The sequence below is a fragment of the Scyliorhinus torazame genome, chromosome 1, assembly GCF_047496885.1.
Source record: "Scyliorhinus torazame isolate Kashiwa2021f chromosome 1, sScyTor2.1, whole genome shotgun sequence".
Classification (NCBI taxonomy): domain Eukaryota; kingdom Metazoa; phylum Chordata; class Chondrichthyes; order Carcharhiniformes; family Scyliorhinidae; genus Scyliorhinus; species Scyliorhinus torazame.
Genome location: NC_092707.1, coordinates 113,533,219 through 113,553,518, shown reverse-complemented (window position 1 = coordinate 113,553,518; position 20,300 = coordinate 113,533,219). Strand labels below are relative to the sequence as shown.

At 43.5% G+C, this 20,300-nt stretch overlaps 2 protein-coding genes across 4 annotated transcripts in view; one reads left to right on the top strand and one right to left on the bottom strand.

Moving 5' to 3' along the window:
* The first annotated feature begins 454 nt into the window (after window positions 1–454).
* The window catches only part of LOC140411087 (tumor necrosis factor alpha-induced protein 3-like), a 112,073-nt gene continuing 92,227 nt past the window's right edge, over window positions 455–20,300 (top strand). For 2 of the 3 annotated variants that reach the window (XM_072500133.1, XM_072500116.1), the window contains exons 1-3: window positions 455–555; window positions 2,177–2,506; window positions 11,665–11,840. In XM_072500133.1, the coding sequence (XP_072356234.1) occupies window positions 2,203–2,506; window positions 11,665–11,840 (480 nt within the window). In that variant the 5' untranslated portion in view covers window positions 455–555; window positions 2,177–2,202. Of the gene's footprint in view, window positions 556–1,754; window positions 1,981–2,176; window positions 2,507–11,664; window positions 11,841–20,300 lie in introns of those variants that run through there. The other variant, XM_072500125.1, reaches the window with a different exon arrangement.
* LOC140411082 (syncytin-B-like) lies at window positions 12,342–18,001 on the bottom strand. The gene is made up of 2 exons (XM_072500103.1): window positions 17,701–18,001; window positions 12,342–15,076 (listed from the first exon to the last, which is right to left on the bottom strand). The coding sequence occupies exon 2, from the start codon at window positions 14,560–14,562 to the stop codon at window positions 12,907–12,909; it is 1,656 nt and encodes a 551-aa protein (XP_072356204.1). The 5' UTR covers window positions 14,563–15,076; window positions 17,701–18,001; the 3' UTR covers window positions 12,342–12,906.

Genomic DNA, 20,300 nt, shown 5'->3' with positions numbered 1-20,300 from the left:
CTCCCCGTGTCTGCGTGGGTTTCCTCCGGGTGCTCCGGTTTCCTCCCGCAGTCCAAAGATGTGTGGGTTGGACGGATTGGCCATGCTAAATTGCCCTTACTGTCCAAAAAGGTTAAATGGGGGTTACTGGGTAACAGGGATAGGGTAGAGGTGTGGGCTTGAGTAGGGTGCTCTTTGTAAGGGCCGGTGCAGATTCGATGGGCCGAATAGCCTCCTTCTCCACTGTAAATTCCATGATTCTATGATTGGCCTGGAATGGGGACTAATTCATTAAAGATTGAGTAGTTGTCCAGCTCAGGTACATTGCTCAGTTTTTCAGAGTGCGGGATAACGAAAGTCCCGCCCATGAATCCTTCACAATCAGCAAAATAGCATGGACTGGGAGAGCAATATTTAATGATAGCAGCAGTGGCGCCAGTACACAAGTGCAAAAAAATCATTTGGAGGCATTCAAGGAAGTTACCTCAGAAATAACAAATCTTTTGGTTCTCTACCTCACTCCATTACAGAAAGGGTGCGACAGAACACCACACAGCACACTGCTGGGACCCTAAGGTACATTTATATCTGCTATATAAGTGGCTGATTTTGTTAATCGTGAAGATTGCAACATTTAAAAAGAGACTTTGCTTGGCGAACGTTTTGATAAAGGATCGGGTTAAACTTCGTCCTTTTACTTGGCGGGTGTGTTACTGTTGGGTGGGTATCTGTGTTTAGTTGTTATGAAAATTGGTTGTGATTTCCTGGTTAGCTGAGTTTGACAAATGTGGAAAAGCTATAAGTTGTAACAAAGAATCCCACCATGCCCTGATGTCACCGCGAACTACCTCCGTGAAACAGTTATTGAATATAATCTCGGACTAAACTGTTGGAGGTTAAACCCAAATGTAATCCAAAGGGGAAAGTTTGCAAGAAATACCCCTGTTTGAAATGAAGTTTCCTTTTCGCTATGATGACCAGTAAATTGACATCAAACGTTCAAATTTATAAAGGCAACCTATAATAATTATTGATAGCTTATTATTGTTGTTATAATAATTATTATAATTACTCAGTAAAGCAAAAAAAAAGGTTCTGGGTATTTAACTCTGACGGCGCTTAAACAGGTCTTGCACGATGCGATTACTTAACAACCACACATGTTGTCAGTTTTATATTGAAATTGGAATACTGTAGTTAGGCAATAATTAATTAATACTACAGTTACACTAATTTTGTAGTTAGATAATAATATACTAGTTATAATACTGTAGTTAGACAATAATTAATACTACAGTTACACTAATACTGTAGTTAGACAATAATTAATTAGCACTAGTTACAATAATACTGCAGTTAGACAATAATTAATACTACAGGTACACTAATACTGTAGTTAGACAATAATAAATTAATACTACAGTTACACTAATACTGTAGTTAGACAATCATAAATTAATACTAGTTACACGAATACTGTAGTTAGACAATCATAAATTAATACTACAGTTGCAATCATTAAAACGGGCAGCAACGGAAGCTATTTATTTGTAATAGCTTCGCGCCATTGTGGAATAAATAAAACCACCGGGATTTCAGAGTCAAGAATGTCAATCTAAATTTCAGTTTTAAAAAAAAACTTATTCAAGGCCAATGAGCGAGAGCTCGACAAACTACAAGCGAATGACTAACTCAGTTAACCCTTATGTTCAATCGCGAATAGCGCCAGGAAAGTGCGTGGGAGAGGAGAGCCGGCGGAGAGCATTATAACTCAATTAATGTTACTCTGGATATCCCAAATATAACAAACAACTGGAATATAACAAAGCTGAAAGCTCTCCCCCTGCAAACGCTGTGAAGTGAAGGAAATGGAAAAGCGAGCAGCAAGTCGTGGGGAGCAAGGGGTTAAGGGGAGCTTTACCCAGTGGAAAGTCCCCTCTCACACCCATCAACACTCACAGCTCGACGCGAGTATTTAGACTGAAACAAGTTAAACACTGGGTGAGTATAGAGCAGGTTCAGAATGCTCGGATGGAGAAAGGAATCCTTTATATTGATAATGCGAGTTTAAAATCAGCCAAGAGAAAAGTAGGGTTCTGTAAGTGGAGGGTTCGATGGGCATTCGGTTTCATGTTGCAGTTACTTATGGAACAGACATGGTGCATTGTGTTCACGAACTTGTCCCCATGGTTTCCAGCTCTGCTATATACCTGACCGGCTGATATGGAGAGGACGGGGATTCTACCTGACACACTGGCAGACAGCAACTTAATCAAAGCGGCCAAACTGCGAGCATTGATTCGTGAAGATATTATTAAACCAACAAGTGCTGACCCCCTTATCCATCATCTAAACACACTGCATGTTTGCACGGTGCAGTTATGCAGCACCAAGGGCTACCCGGCCAAGTTCAGGAGAATCCTGGAACAAGCGTTGTTGGATGTGGCCGCGTGGAAAGCGTTGCAAGAAGCCAGAACATTGAACTGGTGCAAAGAGGTCAGGAAGCAATTTCCACTCAAGGTTTCTGGTAAGAAAAAGGGAATGAAAATGTTTACATGATGAAGATATTTACAAGCCCAATAGAAATACACATCTTCAGCAGCAAATGATGTTAGATTTATTGTAAATTATCCATTTTCCCATTCAGAAGTGTATTTGTGCAGAAATACTGTGTGTACAAACAAGCTTAGTGCTTTTTCAAATATTACTAATTAAAAAAACAAACATCTAGGACCTGGTTCTAATGTTTGTAACAGTTTTTAATGTGGTTAATGAGCACCATAACGTGATGGGCTGCTTAAAATTATCTTAGAAATAATCTGATAAACATCATTTATTTGCATGAACTTTACAGATCTAGGAAATGTCTAGAACCAGAATACAGTTCAAATATGGACAATTATGATATATTTTTTAAGATGAATATATTAAATGTCACCTTGCATGAACCTATAAATACAATTATGCCATTAGCCAGTATTTTATGAGTATAATTTTATGCTGATTAATATTTCAGGTTGAGATTGAGGTCGATGGACTTTTGTTCAATAGAAGGCAGTAACTGAAATCAGTGATTGTATTCCCAAATCCATAATTCACAATTCATAATGCATCAGACATTTTGCCCATATTTCCAAGAATTAAGGAATGAGAAGTGCACCTTTTCAGGTATTTCAGCATCTCCAGTGCCACATGAGCCTCCAGTACCTGCCTCATTTACTGCCTAAGGCCAGCACAGTGCTGCAAAGAAGGAGACTGGATGTGACCACTATCGCAGCATCATTTACTTTGGGCATCATTTTAATCTGTTTTAAGACTGTTAAGTCCCAGATGAAAGAAAAGTAAGGGGCAGCCATATTTATGTAGTAGCTCATTCTCTCGCTCAAAGATCTGTAACTGTTGTTATATGGGAATGATAACCAATCAAGGGCAGCACGGCAGCACAGTGGTTAGCACAGTTGCTTCACAGCTCCAGGGTCCCAGGTTCGATCCCCAGCTTGGGTCACTGTCTGTGCGGAGTTTGCACATTCTCCCCGTGTCTGCGTGGGTTTCCTCCGGGTGCTCCGGTTTCCTCCCACAGTCCAAAGATGTGCAGGTTAGGTGGATTGGCCATGCTAAATTGCCCTTAGTGTCCAAAATAAAAGTTAAGTGGGGGTTACTGGGTTATGGGGATAGGGTAGAGACGTGGGCTTGAGTGGGGTGCTGTTTGTAAGGACCGGTGCAGACTTAATGGGCCAATTGGCGTCCTTTTGCAGTGTAAATTCGATGAAAGATGTTATTCAAGAAAAAAGGGAGGCATGATAATCACAGTGGACAGATATGGAAAAGAATATTAGTAAAACATTAAATGGCTGTTGTGGTATTCTTTTAAGCTTTTGAAAAGAATCAGGAGCAGTAAGATTAATCAAAGAAGATCTCACGAAGGAAGGACATACTTGCCTTAGAGGGAGCACAATAACAATTCACCAATTGGCTTGTGGGAGGAAAGATTTATCATATGTGGTGAAATTGATGCCTGTATTTCCTAGAGCAGGGTTTCCCAAACGTTTCCAGCTACAGAATACTTTTGACCTCCCACGTGTATTGACCAAACTCTGAGAAGCATTCTTATTATGTTGACGAGTTAAACCTCAAAAAATAACATTGTTTTTGCATAATAGGTACAAATATACAAAATCAAATTTATTAACGTATTTTCTATTTCATATATATATATATATATATATATACACATTTATTATCATTAAAAAGTTATCTTTTTCAACAAAGTACTTAACATTTTGTAATTTTTACTGGGAGGAAAGATGCTCCTCCCAGTAAATGGGAGTAAATTTGCTTAATTTACACAGAGAGTGGTGGGTGCATGGAATGCACTGCTAGCGGAGGTAGTGGAGTCAGAGTCATTAGGGACATTTAAGCGACTCTTGGACAGGCACATGGACAGCAGTAAATTGAAGGGGTGTAGGTTAGGTTGATCTTAGATTAGGATAAATGGTTGGCACAACATCGTGGACCGAAGGGCCTGTTCTGTGCTGTACTGTTCTATGTTCTATATTCTATCAGGGGTCTTACTGTAGAGCTGGATTCTCATATCAGTAAAAGTAAAGTCACCACGATCCCAGATGACCGTAGGCTGCTTTCCCCTTTGACGGGGAGAGCTGAGTGGTGGTGGTTTAACCTGAGGATCACCACACCTCAGGCAAGGGGCAAGATTGAGCCTTCATGAATAATTTCAGCCGATGGGAGAATTCAGCCTACCTTGTTGTGCATCACAAACCAGCTGTCCAGCCAGATGAGTAAACTCACCCCTCTCTCCCTCTCACACATACACTCACCTCTCATTCATCGTCATACGCACAGTCTCACCTTTCTCTCTGAAACACACTCACCTCTCTCTCACACACAAACTCACCTCATCTCTCTCAAACACATACTCACTCTCATCTCATGCACACACTCACTCTCACACATACTCGCACTCACAGTCTCACCCCTTTCTATCACATATACTCACTCTCACCTCTCAGACATACAAACACTTACCTCGCTCTCACAAATACACACACTCACCTCTCACATAGGCTCACCTCTCTCACATACACACTCACCTCACCTCTCTCAAACACTCACCTCTCTCACTCACACTCAGCTCTCTCGCTCATCTATCTCTCACACATACCTCTCTCTCACACACACACTTACCTTTCTATCACATGCACATACTCCCCCTTCGCTCATACTCTCACCTCTCACACATACAAACACTCACCTCTCTCTCACACACACACTCACCTCGCTCACACACCTCTCTCTCTCACATTCACAGCCACACTCACCTCTCTGTCCCTCACACACCATACTCTCACTCACTCACACCTCTCTCCACCTCTCTCTCACCTCTCTTTCTCACTTATCTCTCTCTCACACTCACCTCTCTCTCACACACATACACTCATCTCTCTCACACACACACTTACCTCTCTCACACACACTCACCTCTCTCTCACACACATACACTCACCTCTCTCACACACATACACTTACCTCTCTCACACACACCTCTCTCTCACACACATACACTCACCTCTCTCACACACACTCACCTCTCTCACACACACACTCACCTCTCTCGCACACACACTCACCTCTCTCACACACACACTCACCTCTCTCTCACACACACTCACCTCTCTCACACACACACTCACCTCTCTCACACACACACTCATCTCTTTCACACACATACACTCATCTCTCACGCACACTCACTTCTCTCATGCACACACTCTCCTCTCTCACATACACACCTCTCTCTCACACACACTTTCCTCTCTCTCACACACACTCACACTCAACTCTCGCAGACACAGTTACTCTCACTCTCTTTCTCACACACTCGCACTCACATTCTCACCTCACACACACTCGCATCTCTTTTACACAAATTCGCTCTCACCTCTCTCACACACACTCTCTCACTTTCCTACCACACACACTCACACTCTCCCCTCTCACCCCCCCACACACACTCTCCCACACCCACATACACACATTCACACTCAACTCTCTCTCTCATGCACACACTCACAGCTTACCTTTCTTTCAGACTATTTCACTTCTCTCACACTCACACTCACATCTCTTTCTCACACATACACTCATACTCTCCCCTCTCTCTCACACACACTCATAGCTCACCTCTCTCACATACACACTCACACCTATCTCACAGACACACTCACACTCTTGGCTCTCCCTCTCACACACACGCACACCTTTCTTACGCACACACACTCACTTCTCTCTCGCACACACACACTCACACTCTCATCTCTTACACACACACACACTCACAGTGTTCCCACAGACACATTCACACTCTCATCTCTCTCACACACATACACTCACCTCTCTCTCACACACTCACACCTCTCTCACACTCACACTCACTCTCATCTCTCTCTCTCTCTCTCGTGCTCTCTCTGTCTCTCGCTCTCACACATACACTCTCACCTCTCTCTCACACTCACTCTCTCTCTCGCGCTCTCTTGCGCTCTCTCTCTCGCACTCTCTCTCTCTCTATCTTTCTCTCACACATACTCACACTCTCATCTCGCTCACACTCACACTTTCTCTCTCTCTCTCTCTCATCTCTCTCTCTGTCTCTCGCTCTCACACATACTCACACTCCCATCTCGCTCGCACACTCACACTCACTCTCATCTCTCTCTCGCGCTCTCTCTCTCGCGCTCTCTCTGTCTCTCGCTCTCACACATACACTCTCACCTCTCTCTCTCAGACTCACTCTCTCTCTCGCGCTCTCTCTCGTGCTCTCTCTCGCACTCTCGCTCTCTCTTTCTCTCACACATACTCACACTCTCATCTCTCTCTCACACTCACACTTTCTCTCTCTCTCTCTCTCATCTCTCTCTCTGTCTCTCGCTCTCACACATACTCACACTCCCATCTCGCTCTCACACTCACACTCACTCTCATCTCTCTCTCACGCTCTCTCTCTCACGCTCTCTCTGTCTCTCGCTCTCACACATACACTCTCACCTCTCTCTCTCACACTCACTCTCTCTCTTGCACTCTCTCTCTCTCTTGTGCTCTCTCTCTCTCGCACTCTCTCTCTCTTTCTCTCACACATACTCACACTCTCATCTCTCTCTCACACTTACACTTTCTCTCTCTCTCTCTCTCTCATCTCTCTCTCTGTCTCTCGCTCTCACACATACTCACACTCCCATCTCGCTCTCACACTCACACTCACTCTCATCTCTCTCTCACGCTCTCTCTCTCGCGCTCTCTCTGTCTCTCGCTCTCACACATACACTCTCACCTCTCTCTCTCACACTCACTCTCTCTCTCGCGCTCTCTCTCTCTCGTGCTCTCTCTCTCTCGCACTCTCGCTCTCTCTCTCTCTTTCTCTCACACATACTCACACTCTCATCTCTCTCTCACACTCACACTTTCTCTCTCTCTCTCTCTCTCTCTCTCATCTCTCTCTCTGTCTCTCGCTCTCACACATACTCACACTCCCATCTCGCTCTCACACCCACTCTCACCTCTCTCACGCTCTCTCTCTCGCGCTCTCTCTGTCTCTCGCTCTCACACATACTCACACTCTCACCTCTCTCACACTCACTCTCTCTCTCTCTCTCTCTCTCTCTCTCTCATCTCTCAACCTCTGATTGCACAAGCAACTTCATAGCATTTTTCAAATTGTATGCATCAGCCTGGCCCTAAGTGGAATGCCCGGATTTACCCAACGGAACCCAGTGTTCCGCAGAACCCAGTTTGGGAAACCCTGGTCTAGGGTTTAGAATAATGAGAGTTGACTTCATTGAAACATTTTAAAAATAGCAATGTGTTGATGAGGTAGAGGCTGAAAGGATGTTTCCTCTGGCTGGAGTGTCTAAAACTGGATGTTCCAAACCAAAGATATAGGACTGGATTCTCTTGTTCCCCAGCCACATGTTTTTCAGCCACGCACTGTTCACTGGCGGCTAGCTTCTCTGTTCCCGCCGCTTGTGAATGGGATTTCCTATTGTAGCCACCCCACGCCACTGAGAAACCCACGGGCAGGTGTGGGCTGTCTGTGGGAACAGAGAATCTTGACAGCGCAGAATTCCAGCCAGAGGGTGAGCTAATAGGACTGAGATGAGGAGAACTGTCTTCACTGGGTTGAAATTCTCTGCCTTGGGGCACTCTGGATGGTCAGTATTCAGTCAGAGATTGATACATTTTAGGGGTACTCTAGGAATTTAGTGATATGGGGATAGTGTGCATGGTTTAAGGGTCTGGCACATTGGACTGAGCACAGTATTGTCCACCCAATGATGTAAGAAGGACATGACCTGCACCCAGGGACAGTCTAGAGTTGGACAGAGCTGTGTGTATCAACAGGCGAGGAAACAGCCCCTAGGGGGAAACAGCCCCTAGCGTGAACCCATTACTGTATGTGGGCATAGTTCTTTTAGTTAATAAATACACACATTTAACCTACTTAAAACTATGAAGACTTCATTAAGACCCACCAAACACTATCCAACACCATACAGCAGGTAAATCTGTGATAAAAGATCAGGCATGATCTTATTGAATGGCAGAGAAGGTTTGAAGGGCGGAAGAATCAGGAGAACAAAATTAGAGGAAGCTAACTAGGAATTTAAAAACAGAGAGCAAGAGATTCCACAAGTATTTAAACAGGAAAAGAGTCAGTAAAGTGAGTGTTGGCCTCTGGAGAGTGAGAATGGGAGAGTTAATAATAAATATTAAGGAAATTGCAGATGAAATGAACAGATATTTTGCTAGGATACAAGAAACATTCCAATAATAGATGTAAATTGGGAGGTGGACGGGAGCGGGGAACTTGGTGAAATAACAATCAATCAATGAGCAACTGATGGAGCTGTGGCTGAAAAATCCCTGGGTCATGATGGGCTTCATCTTAGGGTCTTTAAAGAGGTGGCTAATGAGTGAGTAGATGCGTTGGTGTTAATTTTCTGAAGTTTGCTGGATTCTGGAAAGGTACTATCAGACTGGAAAGTAGCACATCTAACCACTCTATTCAAGAAGGTAGGGAAACAGAAAGCGTTAGGTCAGTTAACTTCACATCATGGGGAAGGTGCTCAAATTGATCATTAAATATGTTATAACTGGGCACTTAGACAAGTGCAAGGTAGTTAGGAAAGTGTCAGCATGGTTTTATGAAATGGAAATCATGATTAACCAATTTATTAGAGTTCTTTGAAGGAGTAACATTTGCTGTGGATAGAGGCGAGCCTGTAGACATGCTGTACTCAGATTTCTTGAAAGCATTTGATAAGTTGCCACATCAAAGGTTATTGCAAAACATAAAAGCTCATGCTGCAGGGAGTAACATATTAGCCTGGAGTGAAGATTGGCTGCCTGGCAGAAAATAGAGAGTATGTATAAATGGGTCATTGTCTGATTGGCAGGATTTGTTGAGTGGAGTCCCACAGTGGTCTGTGCTGAGGCTTCAACTTTTTACAATTTACATCAATGCCTTAGTTGAGGTGAGCAAAGGCATGGTAGCTAAATGTGTAGAAAACAGAAAGATAGATAGGAAAGTATGTTGTGAAGAAGACATACAGAGTTTGCAGATGGACATAGACAGGTTGAGTGAGTGGGCAAACATCTGGTAGATGGAGAGTAATGTGGGAAAGTGTGAAGTTGTTCATTTTGGCAGTAAGAATAAAAAAAGCAGGGTATTATTTAAATGGAGCATGGCTGCAAAATGCCGTGATACAGAGGGATTTAAGTGTTCTTATTCATGAGTCACAAAACATTAGTATGCAGATGCAGCATGTAATCAAGAAGGCTAATGGAATGTTATCCTTTATTTCAAGCAGAATTGAACATAAAAGTAAGGATGTTATCCTTCAGTTATACAGGCACTGGTAAGACCACACCACAAATACTGTGTGTAGTTTTGATCTCCTTATTCAAGGAAGGATGCAAATGCGTTGGAGTTAGTTCAGAGGAGGTTTACTAGATTGATATTTAGAATGCGCGGGTTGTCTTATGAGGAAAGGTTGGACAGACTGGGCTTGTTTCCACTGGAGCTTAGAAGAGTGCGGGGTGACTTGATTTAAGTGTATAAGACCTTGAAGGGTCTTGGCAAGGTGGACGTGGAAAGGATGTTTCCTCTTGTGGGAGAGTCCAGAACTATGGGACACTTTTTAAATCATACATGGAATGTGGGCACCACTGGCTGGGTGAGAATTTGTACCTATTCCTAATTGCCCCTGAACTGAGTGGTTTGTTCGACTATTTCAGAGGGGCAGTTATGAGCCAACCACATTACTATGGACCTGGAGTCACATGTAGGCCAGACCAGGTAAGCATGACAGATTTCCTTCCCTAAAGGACATTAGCGAACCAGATGGATTTTTTCTACAATTGATAATTGTTTCATGATTTTTTTATTGAATTCAAACTTCACCATCTTTTGGGGGGGGATTTGAGCCCGGGGCCCCAGTGCATTACCCAGGGTCTCTGAATTACTAGTCCATTAACAATCCCACAATGTTACCACCTCCCCTAATTATTGCTTCAACACACACTGAAGCAAAATACACATAATAAAAATAACCAGAACAGCCAAGTTTTGGAGGGATGGGTCCCAAATTCTTGATGTCTGACCTTTGGACACGAAATGCAGCCACTCTCAATCCGAAGTGAAGTTGAAAACATAACTCTGTCAGAAGAATTGAAGTAGAAAATTATCTAATTGGAGTTTGAGAAGTTACTAATTTGAGCTTTTGGAAAACTGTCTTAAGTCACTACATCCGATGTAATGTCAGTTGTTTAGAAACAAGAATACAAAGGGGATCAGGGGCTATGGGGAGAAGGCAGGAGAATGGGGATGAGAAAAATATCAGCCATGATTGAATGGCGGAGCAGACTCGATGGGCCGAGTGGCCTAATTCTGCTTCTATGTCTTATGGTCTTATGAACCCAGCTGAAATCATCGTTCTCATTAGATTTCTCACTCTTCATACTGTCCAGTAGCCTCTGGACTCTGTTATTCTGTAGTTTAAAACAATGCCTTTTTAGTCATCTCAGATGGCATCTTCTTAGTACAATATCACTCAGACTTTTCGGTTTTTAGGTTAAGTTTAAGCGACAATAGTTTCATTGCCTGAGTGCAATTCCCCCATCATACTCAGTGAGAAAGGCTCCTGTTCCAGCCAGTTGTCTGTCTTCAAGCATTTAATTCTTTATCTGACATATGTGCTAAATTGTGACTTATCTCAAAATCTTTATCATCATCTTACATTAGCTTGATAAGATCCACCTGCTTAAGTCATTTGGGTGATCAGGTATGCAGCTAACTCCAAAATCAGATTGGCATAAATAATGCCATCATTTCGAATTGTGTCATTTTTCTGACAGGTCTGCAAATGTTTTAAAAACCCAGGAATTTTTGATACATTTATAAGCAGAATAACAAACCGAGGCAAGTGCAGTTAAGTTCTGGATCCGAGGGTTTTGGACAGTCAGATGGACAGACATTTTGTTTCTGATACCATCCAATTTGTTTGTCAGGAGTTTCAAATCATTTGCTCACTCACTGAACCCTTCCACGCCTTTGCAAATTAACAGTTTAATAATTATATTTGTACTGTGTTTATAAACGTACTTCCTCTTGGGCAGGAGAAGGGAACCGTCTTCTGCATTCCATCTCTCTCTATATGTGGGGTGTTCAGGACACAGATCTGGACCTGCAGAAAACCTTCCATGAGGCATTGGTCAAAACACAAGATGCAAACTTCAAATTAAGATTGTGGACAGAATACAGAGAAGACCCAACTCTGTTTCAGGAATCTGAGGTAAGGTTAGAAATCTTTCTTTTTTTTAATTTTATCAGATCAGTGGAAATAAAGAAAAGAATGGATGTGAATTAAGCTGCCACTCTCCAATCACTCATGGCACACAGAATTATAATTCCCCCCAACAATTTCATGTTGGCTCTTTTCCTGCTTAGTGAGAGAATTTCAAATTTCCAAAGATATTATGATTTCAGAGGTAAAATTTAAAAACTGAAAAAGTTGAACATCTGAACTAAGAGTGGAAAACACAGGAAATGCACAGCAGGTCTGTCAACGTCTGTGACAGGAAAAGTTAGGTTAACATTGCAAGTGTGAACTCATTTGTCTGAATTGAATGGCTATACCCCTAAAACCCCTAATGTATCTTAAAATATTGAACAGTCTGTTGTGCATTTGCAACATTTTACTTTAATTTCATCTTTTCCTTTCTGGTATTTATCCATTGTTTGGTGGATGATAATGTGAGAAACACTGCTCACTTAATAAAAGATTTACACTTAGTCAAATTCTGAAGAAGCATTTATTTTCAAATCGTTCTTGCAAGAGCGGGTGCCTCCAGTAAGCAACAGCAGACACAAAGAATTCACACAGCATCACTTTGTTATATACAATCCATGCAAATACAATCCGTGGGAACCCATCCCTGAGAAACACATCCCACAAACTATAGAAATGGCAGTCCCCTTATCAGTGATCCCTTATTTGGTCTCTCCCTTGCATAGTGAGTTCTATCCGCTCCTGGTACATCCTTGGACCGGCAGTTAAAGATAAGAATGAGGCCCTTTGCTTGCACCTGCTATCTCCCCCTTGCTTAGCAAGTTCTGTTATTGTACATCCCGTTCTTCCCCGAAGGTCATTCTGGTCCATCGTTATAATAATTCGCTCACTATAGCTTACTCAGAACTTGACATGTTAATTTTCCCATCATGCTTCATTGTTGACATCTGAACTGTGAACCAGAGTATATACATGTAAAAACAACACTAAAATAACACAGAATGTTCATTTCTCACATCCCCATTTTTTTCTTTTTACTGTTGTTGCTTTTTACACTTTGTAGTCTCTTCTAAGCTACCGCAAAATTGTCCAACATCCTCTCAACTTCCCTTTCTATTGGGCCGCCCCCCCCTTCATTCTCCCCACTTTCTAGTAGGCAAATGGTATCCTGACCCAGGGGCATCTGCTTGGTCAAGGCTGTTTCGATGAGCCTCTGCACCAAGCCTCTTACACACGGGATGATGCAGCAGCCTATTGCCACCAATGCTCCTATCACCACGATGATGGAGGTGAGGATGGATACAATTAACCCTTTCCATTTCCCAAACAATGATTCAAGCCACCCAGTCATGGATGTGTCTGCCCCTGAGTTGTGTGCCATTTCCACAGCCAGAGTGGTTAACCCTTGTAGCGCACGGGTAATCGATCCGTCGGGTGCCGTGTTGTTGGGCATAAACGTGCAACACTGTCCTTTGAGCATAATGCATACACCACCTTTCTCTGCCAAAATCATATCCAGAGCCAATCTATTCTCCCAGGCCATTCTACTGGTTGCATCCAGTTGTTCTGCTATGCCCTTCATGGCGTCCCTGGTATAATTGATGAACCTCTGTTGGTTATCGTATATATAGTTTATCCAATCCACATTCTTATTGATCGTAACCCACCAGAAGAGGGACTCGAACCCAGCTGCAATCTGATTTTGGGCTTTGAATTCATCCGGTACTCCTCTGGGAATGCCAACGGAGTCCAGGTAAATCCTGTCATCAAACAAGGTGGGTATGCCCCGTTTAGATCGTCCCCCTTTTACACTCCCCCTCTCCTCTTGCCTTTCATAGGCTATACTGAACGGAATGGCGAGCTGAACTAATGCGCATGTCCCTTTCCATTGGGGGGGTAGAGTGGGCCTTAGAATCTTTCCTCCGCAATACCACCATATATCTGCACGTGATATCTTTAGTGATGAGTAATTGCCCTGGGTGGTCAGGTTCTTAGTCTCAATACAAGTCTTGAGGTCTCCCATATCTTTACTTAGCCCCGTATCAGAACGACTTATACACGATTTGTGATGCGCCACGGTAACCAAGAAGGAGGGAGGATTTGCTGAATGTTTCTTATTAACAGGAGGAAACATCAGAGATAGGGCAGTGCAGGTCTTGTTGCCCCAGGCTGTCTCATCTTGGTACAAGGCCATCATACATTCCATGCTCCCTCTATTTTCTGTCCACCCCAGTGGAAAGGGCTCCATATGGGCCTGTGGTCTACCTGATGCGCAAACATAACAATTGTCTTTCTTCAGCGTCTGGGCCGAATACCTCACCCACTCAATCCACGCATTCTGTTCCTCATAGCCGGTCTCTATCTCAAAGGCTTGCTCTAAATCTTTTACTTCAATTATTTTGACTCCCTGTTCTTTCTCTTTCTTCGCCGTGTTGCCCCTAGTGACATTAGTGGGAGTTGCTCCCTGGTCTAATAAAAGACGGAAGCAGCATTCAGTCTTGCCATTTCTCATGATTACCCCGAATATCTCATTTCTAAGTGAACAAACCCTATTGCCTGTCTCAATCCAGGCCATGTGTTTTACGGTGATGTATACGGGGTGACAAGTACCAGCAATGCACGTTGAGGGGGAATAACCATTAATCTGGTGAATGGAGACAACCGGTGGTGCCCCTCTGGGCAATTGGTAGAACCTTTTCAGCCAACCCTCCCTCTCCGTAATCATCCCCTCTCGGTAATAATGAAGAGAGTCTACCCTAAACTCCTTTCCCTGCCCCGGTGACACGCAGTCTGAGGGTGCACAGATCAGTTCGTATTACCTGAGGGTACCGACTTTCTGGTATTGTCAATGTAATCATACGACCGATTCCAAACTCCCACATCATTAATATTATTATACATTGCATAGTCCATTTTAGCTGTAGTTTTGTCATATTATTGAACAGTTCAGGATTTAGTGTCTTTTCAATCTTATCTTAAATGGTTCCTCAGTGGCCTCCACATGCCATTGTTCCTGTTCAGGTGGTGATTTAATGGGACCCTTTGTTCTGCTGTAATGAGTCCAACCTTTTTCAGCAGTTCGTATGGCAGTCTCTGTGGTTAACAAAACCAGGAACGGCCCGTCCCAAGTGGGTTGAAGCTTGTTTTCTTTCCACGATTTCACCAGTACCCAATCTCCTGGTTTAAATTTGTGGACTGCGAATTCAAGGGGAGGTGTCTGCGCTAGCAGTCCTTGTCTCCTGAGGAATGATAATGAGGAACAGTGTCAGTATATATTTCTTTACATAAATATCTTTACATTCTGCAATGGGTCATTCTCCCATTGTTCCAAGGTATGGCAATCCGAACAACATTTTGTATGGGGACAGCCCCAAACTTTTCTTAGAAGGGCTATCGGTAAGCATTTTGTCCAGGGGAGCCTAGTTTCTAGTATTATTTCTGACAAACGATTTTTAAGAGTTTGATTCATCCTTTCCACCCGTCCCAATGAGGGGGGGGGGGGGGGGGGGGGGGGTGCCAAGGAGTATGGACGTCCCAATTTATCTCCAAACTTCTAGTCGTGCCTTCTTTAATAGAATCGACAAATTCATCTATAGAAAACCTATATGTTTAATAAGTTATTGTGTTTGATATTCCAAAATAAATGTTTAGAATTAGCCTGGAAATTAAAACTTCAAACCATGTGGAAGCTGGTCTTAAAAAACCAAAACAACTTTGATTAAAAAAAACAGATCGTTCAAGGACATCTGATAACGGGAATTTGGCAGCAATCCAACCCTTACAATCGATGAATTTGAAATTTGAGCTGAAATACTATTATTGAAATGTTACTGAATCAGTAGTATCAAATTTGATTAATTTATTAATTATAATAATTATTTTGAAATGCCTGGTTGTTGGGCCCCTGCGGTTGGCAGGGTTGTATGCTATATTGGTAACTTGCCGGATGGGGAACTGACACTGCGGTTGATAAGACCTTAGAGGTAAAGTGACTTCCCCTGTCTGAGTCTATATTTTCTACCAACCCGTATCGGGGAACTATTTGCTCCCGAATGATTATTTCAGCCTTCCCACGGGTGATAGTTCAGTATTTGCAGCCTTCTCTGTAACAAACTGTCTCTCTCTGTGTTGAAACAGTGACTCCAGGCATGTTGCAGCCTTCTCTGTCTCTCTCTCTCACTCTGTATTGGAACAGTTACTCCAGGCATGTTGCAGCCTTCTCTGTCTCTCTCTCTCACGCTGTATTGAAACAGTTACTCCAGGCATGTTGCAGCCTTCTCTGTCTCTCTCTCTCTCTCTCTGTATCTCTCTCTGTCTCTGTCTCTCTCTGTCTGTCTGTATCTCTCTCTCTGTCTGTCCGTATCTCTCTCTCTCTCTGTTCTCTGTATCTCTCTCTCTCTCTGTCTGTATCTCTCTGTCTCTCTCTCTGTATCTCTCTCTGTCTCTGTCTCTCTCTGTCTGTCTGTATCTCTCTCTCTCTCTCTCTCTGTCTCTCTATCTCTCTCTCTGTCTCTGTATCTCTCTCTCTCTGCCTGTCTCTCTCTCTCTGCCTGTCTCTCTCTCTGTCTCTGTATCTCGCTCTGTCTCTGTTCTCTGTATCTCTCTGTCTCTCTCTCTGTCTCTGTATCTCTGTCTCTCTCTCTGTCTCTGTATCTCTCTCTCTCTGCCTGTCTCTCTATCTCTGTATCTCTCTCAGTCTCTCTCTGTTCTCTGTATCTCTCTCTCTCTCTCTCTGTTCTCTATCTCTCGCTCTCTGTCTCTCTCTCTCTGTCTCTCTATCTCTCTCTCTGTCTCTGTATCTCTCTCTCTCTGCCTGTCTCTCTCTCTCTGTATCTCTCTCTCTGTCTCTCTGTATCTCTCTCTCTGTATCTCTCTCGCTCTCTGTTCTCTGTATCTCTCTCTCTCTCTGTCTGTCTCTCTCTGTCTCTCTGTATCTCTCTCTGTCTCTGTATCTCTCTCTGTCTCTGTCTCTCTCTGTCTGTATCTCTCTCTCTGTCTGTCTGTATCTCTCTCTCTGTCTGTCTGTATCTCTCTCTGTCTCTGTTTGCTCACTACCTCATTTACAGTTGCAACCATCATTTTCGTTTTCTGTTCTTTTTTTTTGAATGCTCTGACTTCTCCTGAATTTAAAGGAGGATTTACAAATCCTATGTCTCCATCTCCAATCGGGACTTCCCGAAGGGGGTTCAGTTTCGTTATTTCTGGTTCCTTTCCCTGTCCTTTTGTGGATCTTAATATCATTTTACTCCCTCCTGCTTCTTCAGGGGCTTCCTCTGATTTACCTTTATTCATTTGTTGGTCATTTGGCGAGTCCTTGTCGTTTGACTTATTCTTATAAGGGGGTGGCAAATTATCTAGGACGTCCCATTTAAGAGGGGCTGTGCGAACGTCTTCGCCCTGTGGGATTAATGGATATATTCGGGTGGTGTTCCCGCTAGGAAGCCAACAACTCGCGTAGCTTACTTCTTTATCTGAACAGGGTCTTTTATCATTGACATATATATTCTTGTACGTGGCTCTCAAAATCCCAATTCACTAACATCCGACTCACTGGGCTTTCTGGTGGGATATTCTTAGGGATTCTCTTATCAACGCCGTCTCCTTGTTTCTCACAACCTTGTTTCGAGTTTTTACTTCCCATTGTAATGTACTCAACTTTCACTTATTTCTAAGTAAAGTGTCTAGTTATGACCCTGTCACAACAATCACAATCCTGAAAGCACTTATATCATCAATCCGCCCATACACTTATACGGATGTCTAGATATAAACTCCAGAGTCCTTATATCATTAACCCGCCCCTGCGGATGTTTAGATACGAACCCAAGTCAACAAGGTAGTACTTAAAAGCCGTTTTTCTTACCTTGCTCCGTGCACAGAGTTGCCTGACTTTCACTCACGGCGTGCCTGCCACTATAATCCGTTACTTGCTTCGTCAGAATGACTACCCTAGGAACGTGTTCAGTTGACCGTGGGTAACCACTCAAGATGAAGTACGAGACCGTTTAAATAACGGGACGCGTCTTCTCGATTCCTCTTGAGCCGCCCCCCCTGATCAATGAAAAACTATCCCGGCCACGAGCCCCCAATTGTGAGAAACACTGCTCACTTAATAAAAGATTTACACTTAGTCAAATTCTGAAGAAGCATTTATTTTCAAATCGTTCTTGCAAGAGTGGGTGCCGCCAGTAAGCAATAGCAGACACAAAGAATTCACACAGCATCACTTTGTTATATACAATCCATGCAAATACAATCCGTGGGAACCCATCCCTGAGAAACACATCCCACAAACTATAGAAAGGGCAGTCCCCTTATCAGTGATCCCTTATTTGGTCTCTCCCTTGCATAGTGAGTTCTATGCGCTCCTGGTACATCCTTGGACCGGCAGTTAAAGATAAGAATGAGGCCCTTTGCTTGCACCTGCTATCTCCCCCTTGCTTAGCAAGTTCTGTTATTGTACATCCCGTTCTTCCCCGAAGGTCATTCTGGTCCATCGTTATAATAATTCGCTCACTATAGCTTACTCAGAACTTGACATGTTAATTTTCCCATCATGCTTCATTGTTGACATCTGAACTGTGAACCAGAGTATATACATGTAAAAACAACACTAAAATAACACAGAATGTTCATTTCTCACAATAAGAACGCTCAATGTTCCTTCTTGTCTTTGCTTTTAGTGCTTTGTTTATTGCTGTGTGGTCTGGATTACTGCACAACTGTCCACCCATTGCTGCATTACTATGCACGACTGTGTACCCACTACTGCATTACTATGCACAGCTGTGCGCCCATTGCTGCATTACTGTGCATGACTGTCCCCCATTGCAGCATTACTATGCATGACTGTGCACCCATTATGGCATTACTATGCATGACTGTGCACCCATTGCTGCATTACTATGCATTACTGTGCACCCATTGCTGCATTACTATGCATGACTGTGAAGCTATTGCTGCATTTCTATGCCTGACTGCGCACCCACTGCAGCGTTACTATGCAGGTCTGTCCCACCATTGCAGCATTACTTTGCACAACTGTGTACCCACTACTGCAGTACAATGTGCGACTGTTCACCCATTGCTGCATTACTATTCATGGCTGTCCATCCATTGCTGCATTACCATGCACGACTGTCCACCCATTGCTATATTATTATGCACAACAGTCCACCCATGCAGCTTCGAGGGAATGTTAGGGGCCAGTGCTGACCCAGCATAACTCAAAATTCAAACCTCTTTGTATTGTAGATTTCAGCTAAACTCAATATTAATCACATTTTTCACTAACTGTCTCAATTTATTCTCAATCTCAAATTTATATGGTCCCTTAAATGCAGTAAACATCCTAAGGAACAGAGATATAATTCCCAATCAGGATGGTGAGTGACTTGAAGGGGAACGTCAGGTGGTGGTGTTCCCATGTATCTACTGCCCTTGTCCTTCTAAATGGTACTGGTCTAGAGGGCACATGTTTGGAAGTTGCTGTTGAAGGAGCCTTGGTAAGCTCCTGCAGTGCATTCTTTAGATCAGTGTTTTTCAAACTTTATTTCCCGGAACCCACTTTTACCAACGAGCTGACCTTCGCGACCAACCATTTCACTTACCTTTTTAGAGTACCCAATTGAATTTTTCCAATTAAGGGTTGTCGTGTTGGGTGCTCTGCTACACAGACATCTCCAACACGGTTAGAGATGGTACAACTCTGTTTTATTACTTTCTTTTTTTTAAATTAAATATTTTATTGAAAATTTTTGGTCAACCAACACAGTACATTGTGCATCCTTTACACAATGTTATACCCCCCCCCCCCCCCCCCGATCCTGGGCTGCTGCTGCTGCCTTCTTTTTCCCATTCCGTCTATCTTTCTGCGAGGTATTCGACGAACGGTTGCCACGGCCTGGTGAACCCTTGAGCCGACCCCCTTAGGACGAACTTAATCCGCTCTAGCTTTATAAACCCCGCCATGTCATTTATCCAGGTCTCCACCCCCGGGGGCTTGGCTTCTTTCCACATTAGCAATATCCTGCGCCGGGCTACTAGGGACGCAAAGGCCAAAACATCGGCCTCACTCGCCTCCTGCACTCCCGGCTCTTGTGCAACCCCAAATATAGCCAACCCCCAGCTTGGTTCGACCCGGACTCCTACTACTTTTGAAAGCACCTTTGTCACCCCCATCCAAAACCCCTGTAGTGCCGGGCATGACCAAAACATATGGGTATGATTCGCTGGGCTTCTCGAGCACCTCGCACACCTATCTTACACCCCAAAAAATTTACTGAGCCGTGCTCCAGTCATATGTGCCCTGTGTAATACCTTAAACTGAATCAGGCTTAGCCTGGCACACGAGGACGACGAGTTTACCCTGCTTAGGGCATCTGCCCACAGCCCCTCCTCGATCTCCTCCCCCAGCTCTTCTTCCCATTTCCCTTTTAGTTCATCTACCATAGTCTCCCCTTC

What these genes read in the sequence shown, in the direction of transcription:
- LOC140411082 (XM_072500103.1), bottom strand. Translation starts at nt 14,562, where the DNA reads ATGATTACGGAGAGGGAGGGTTGGCTGAAAAGGTTCTACCAATTGCCC.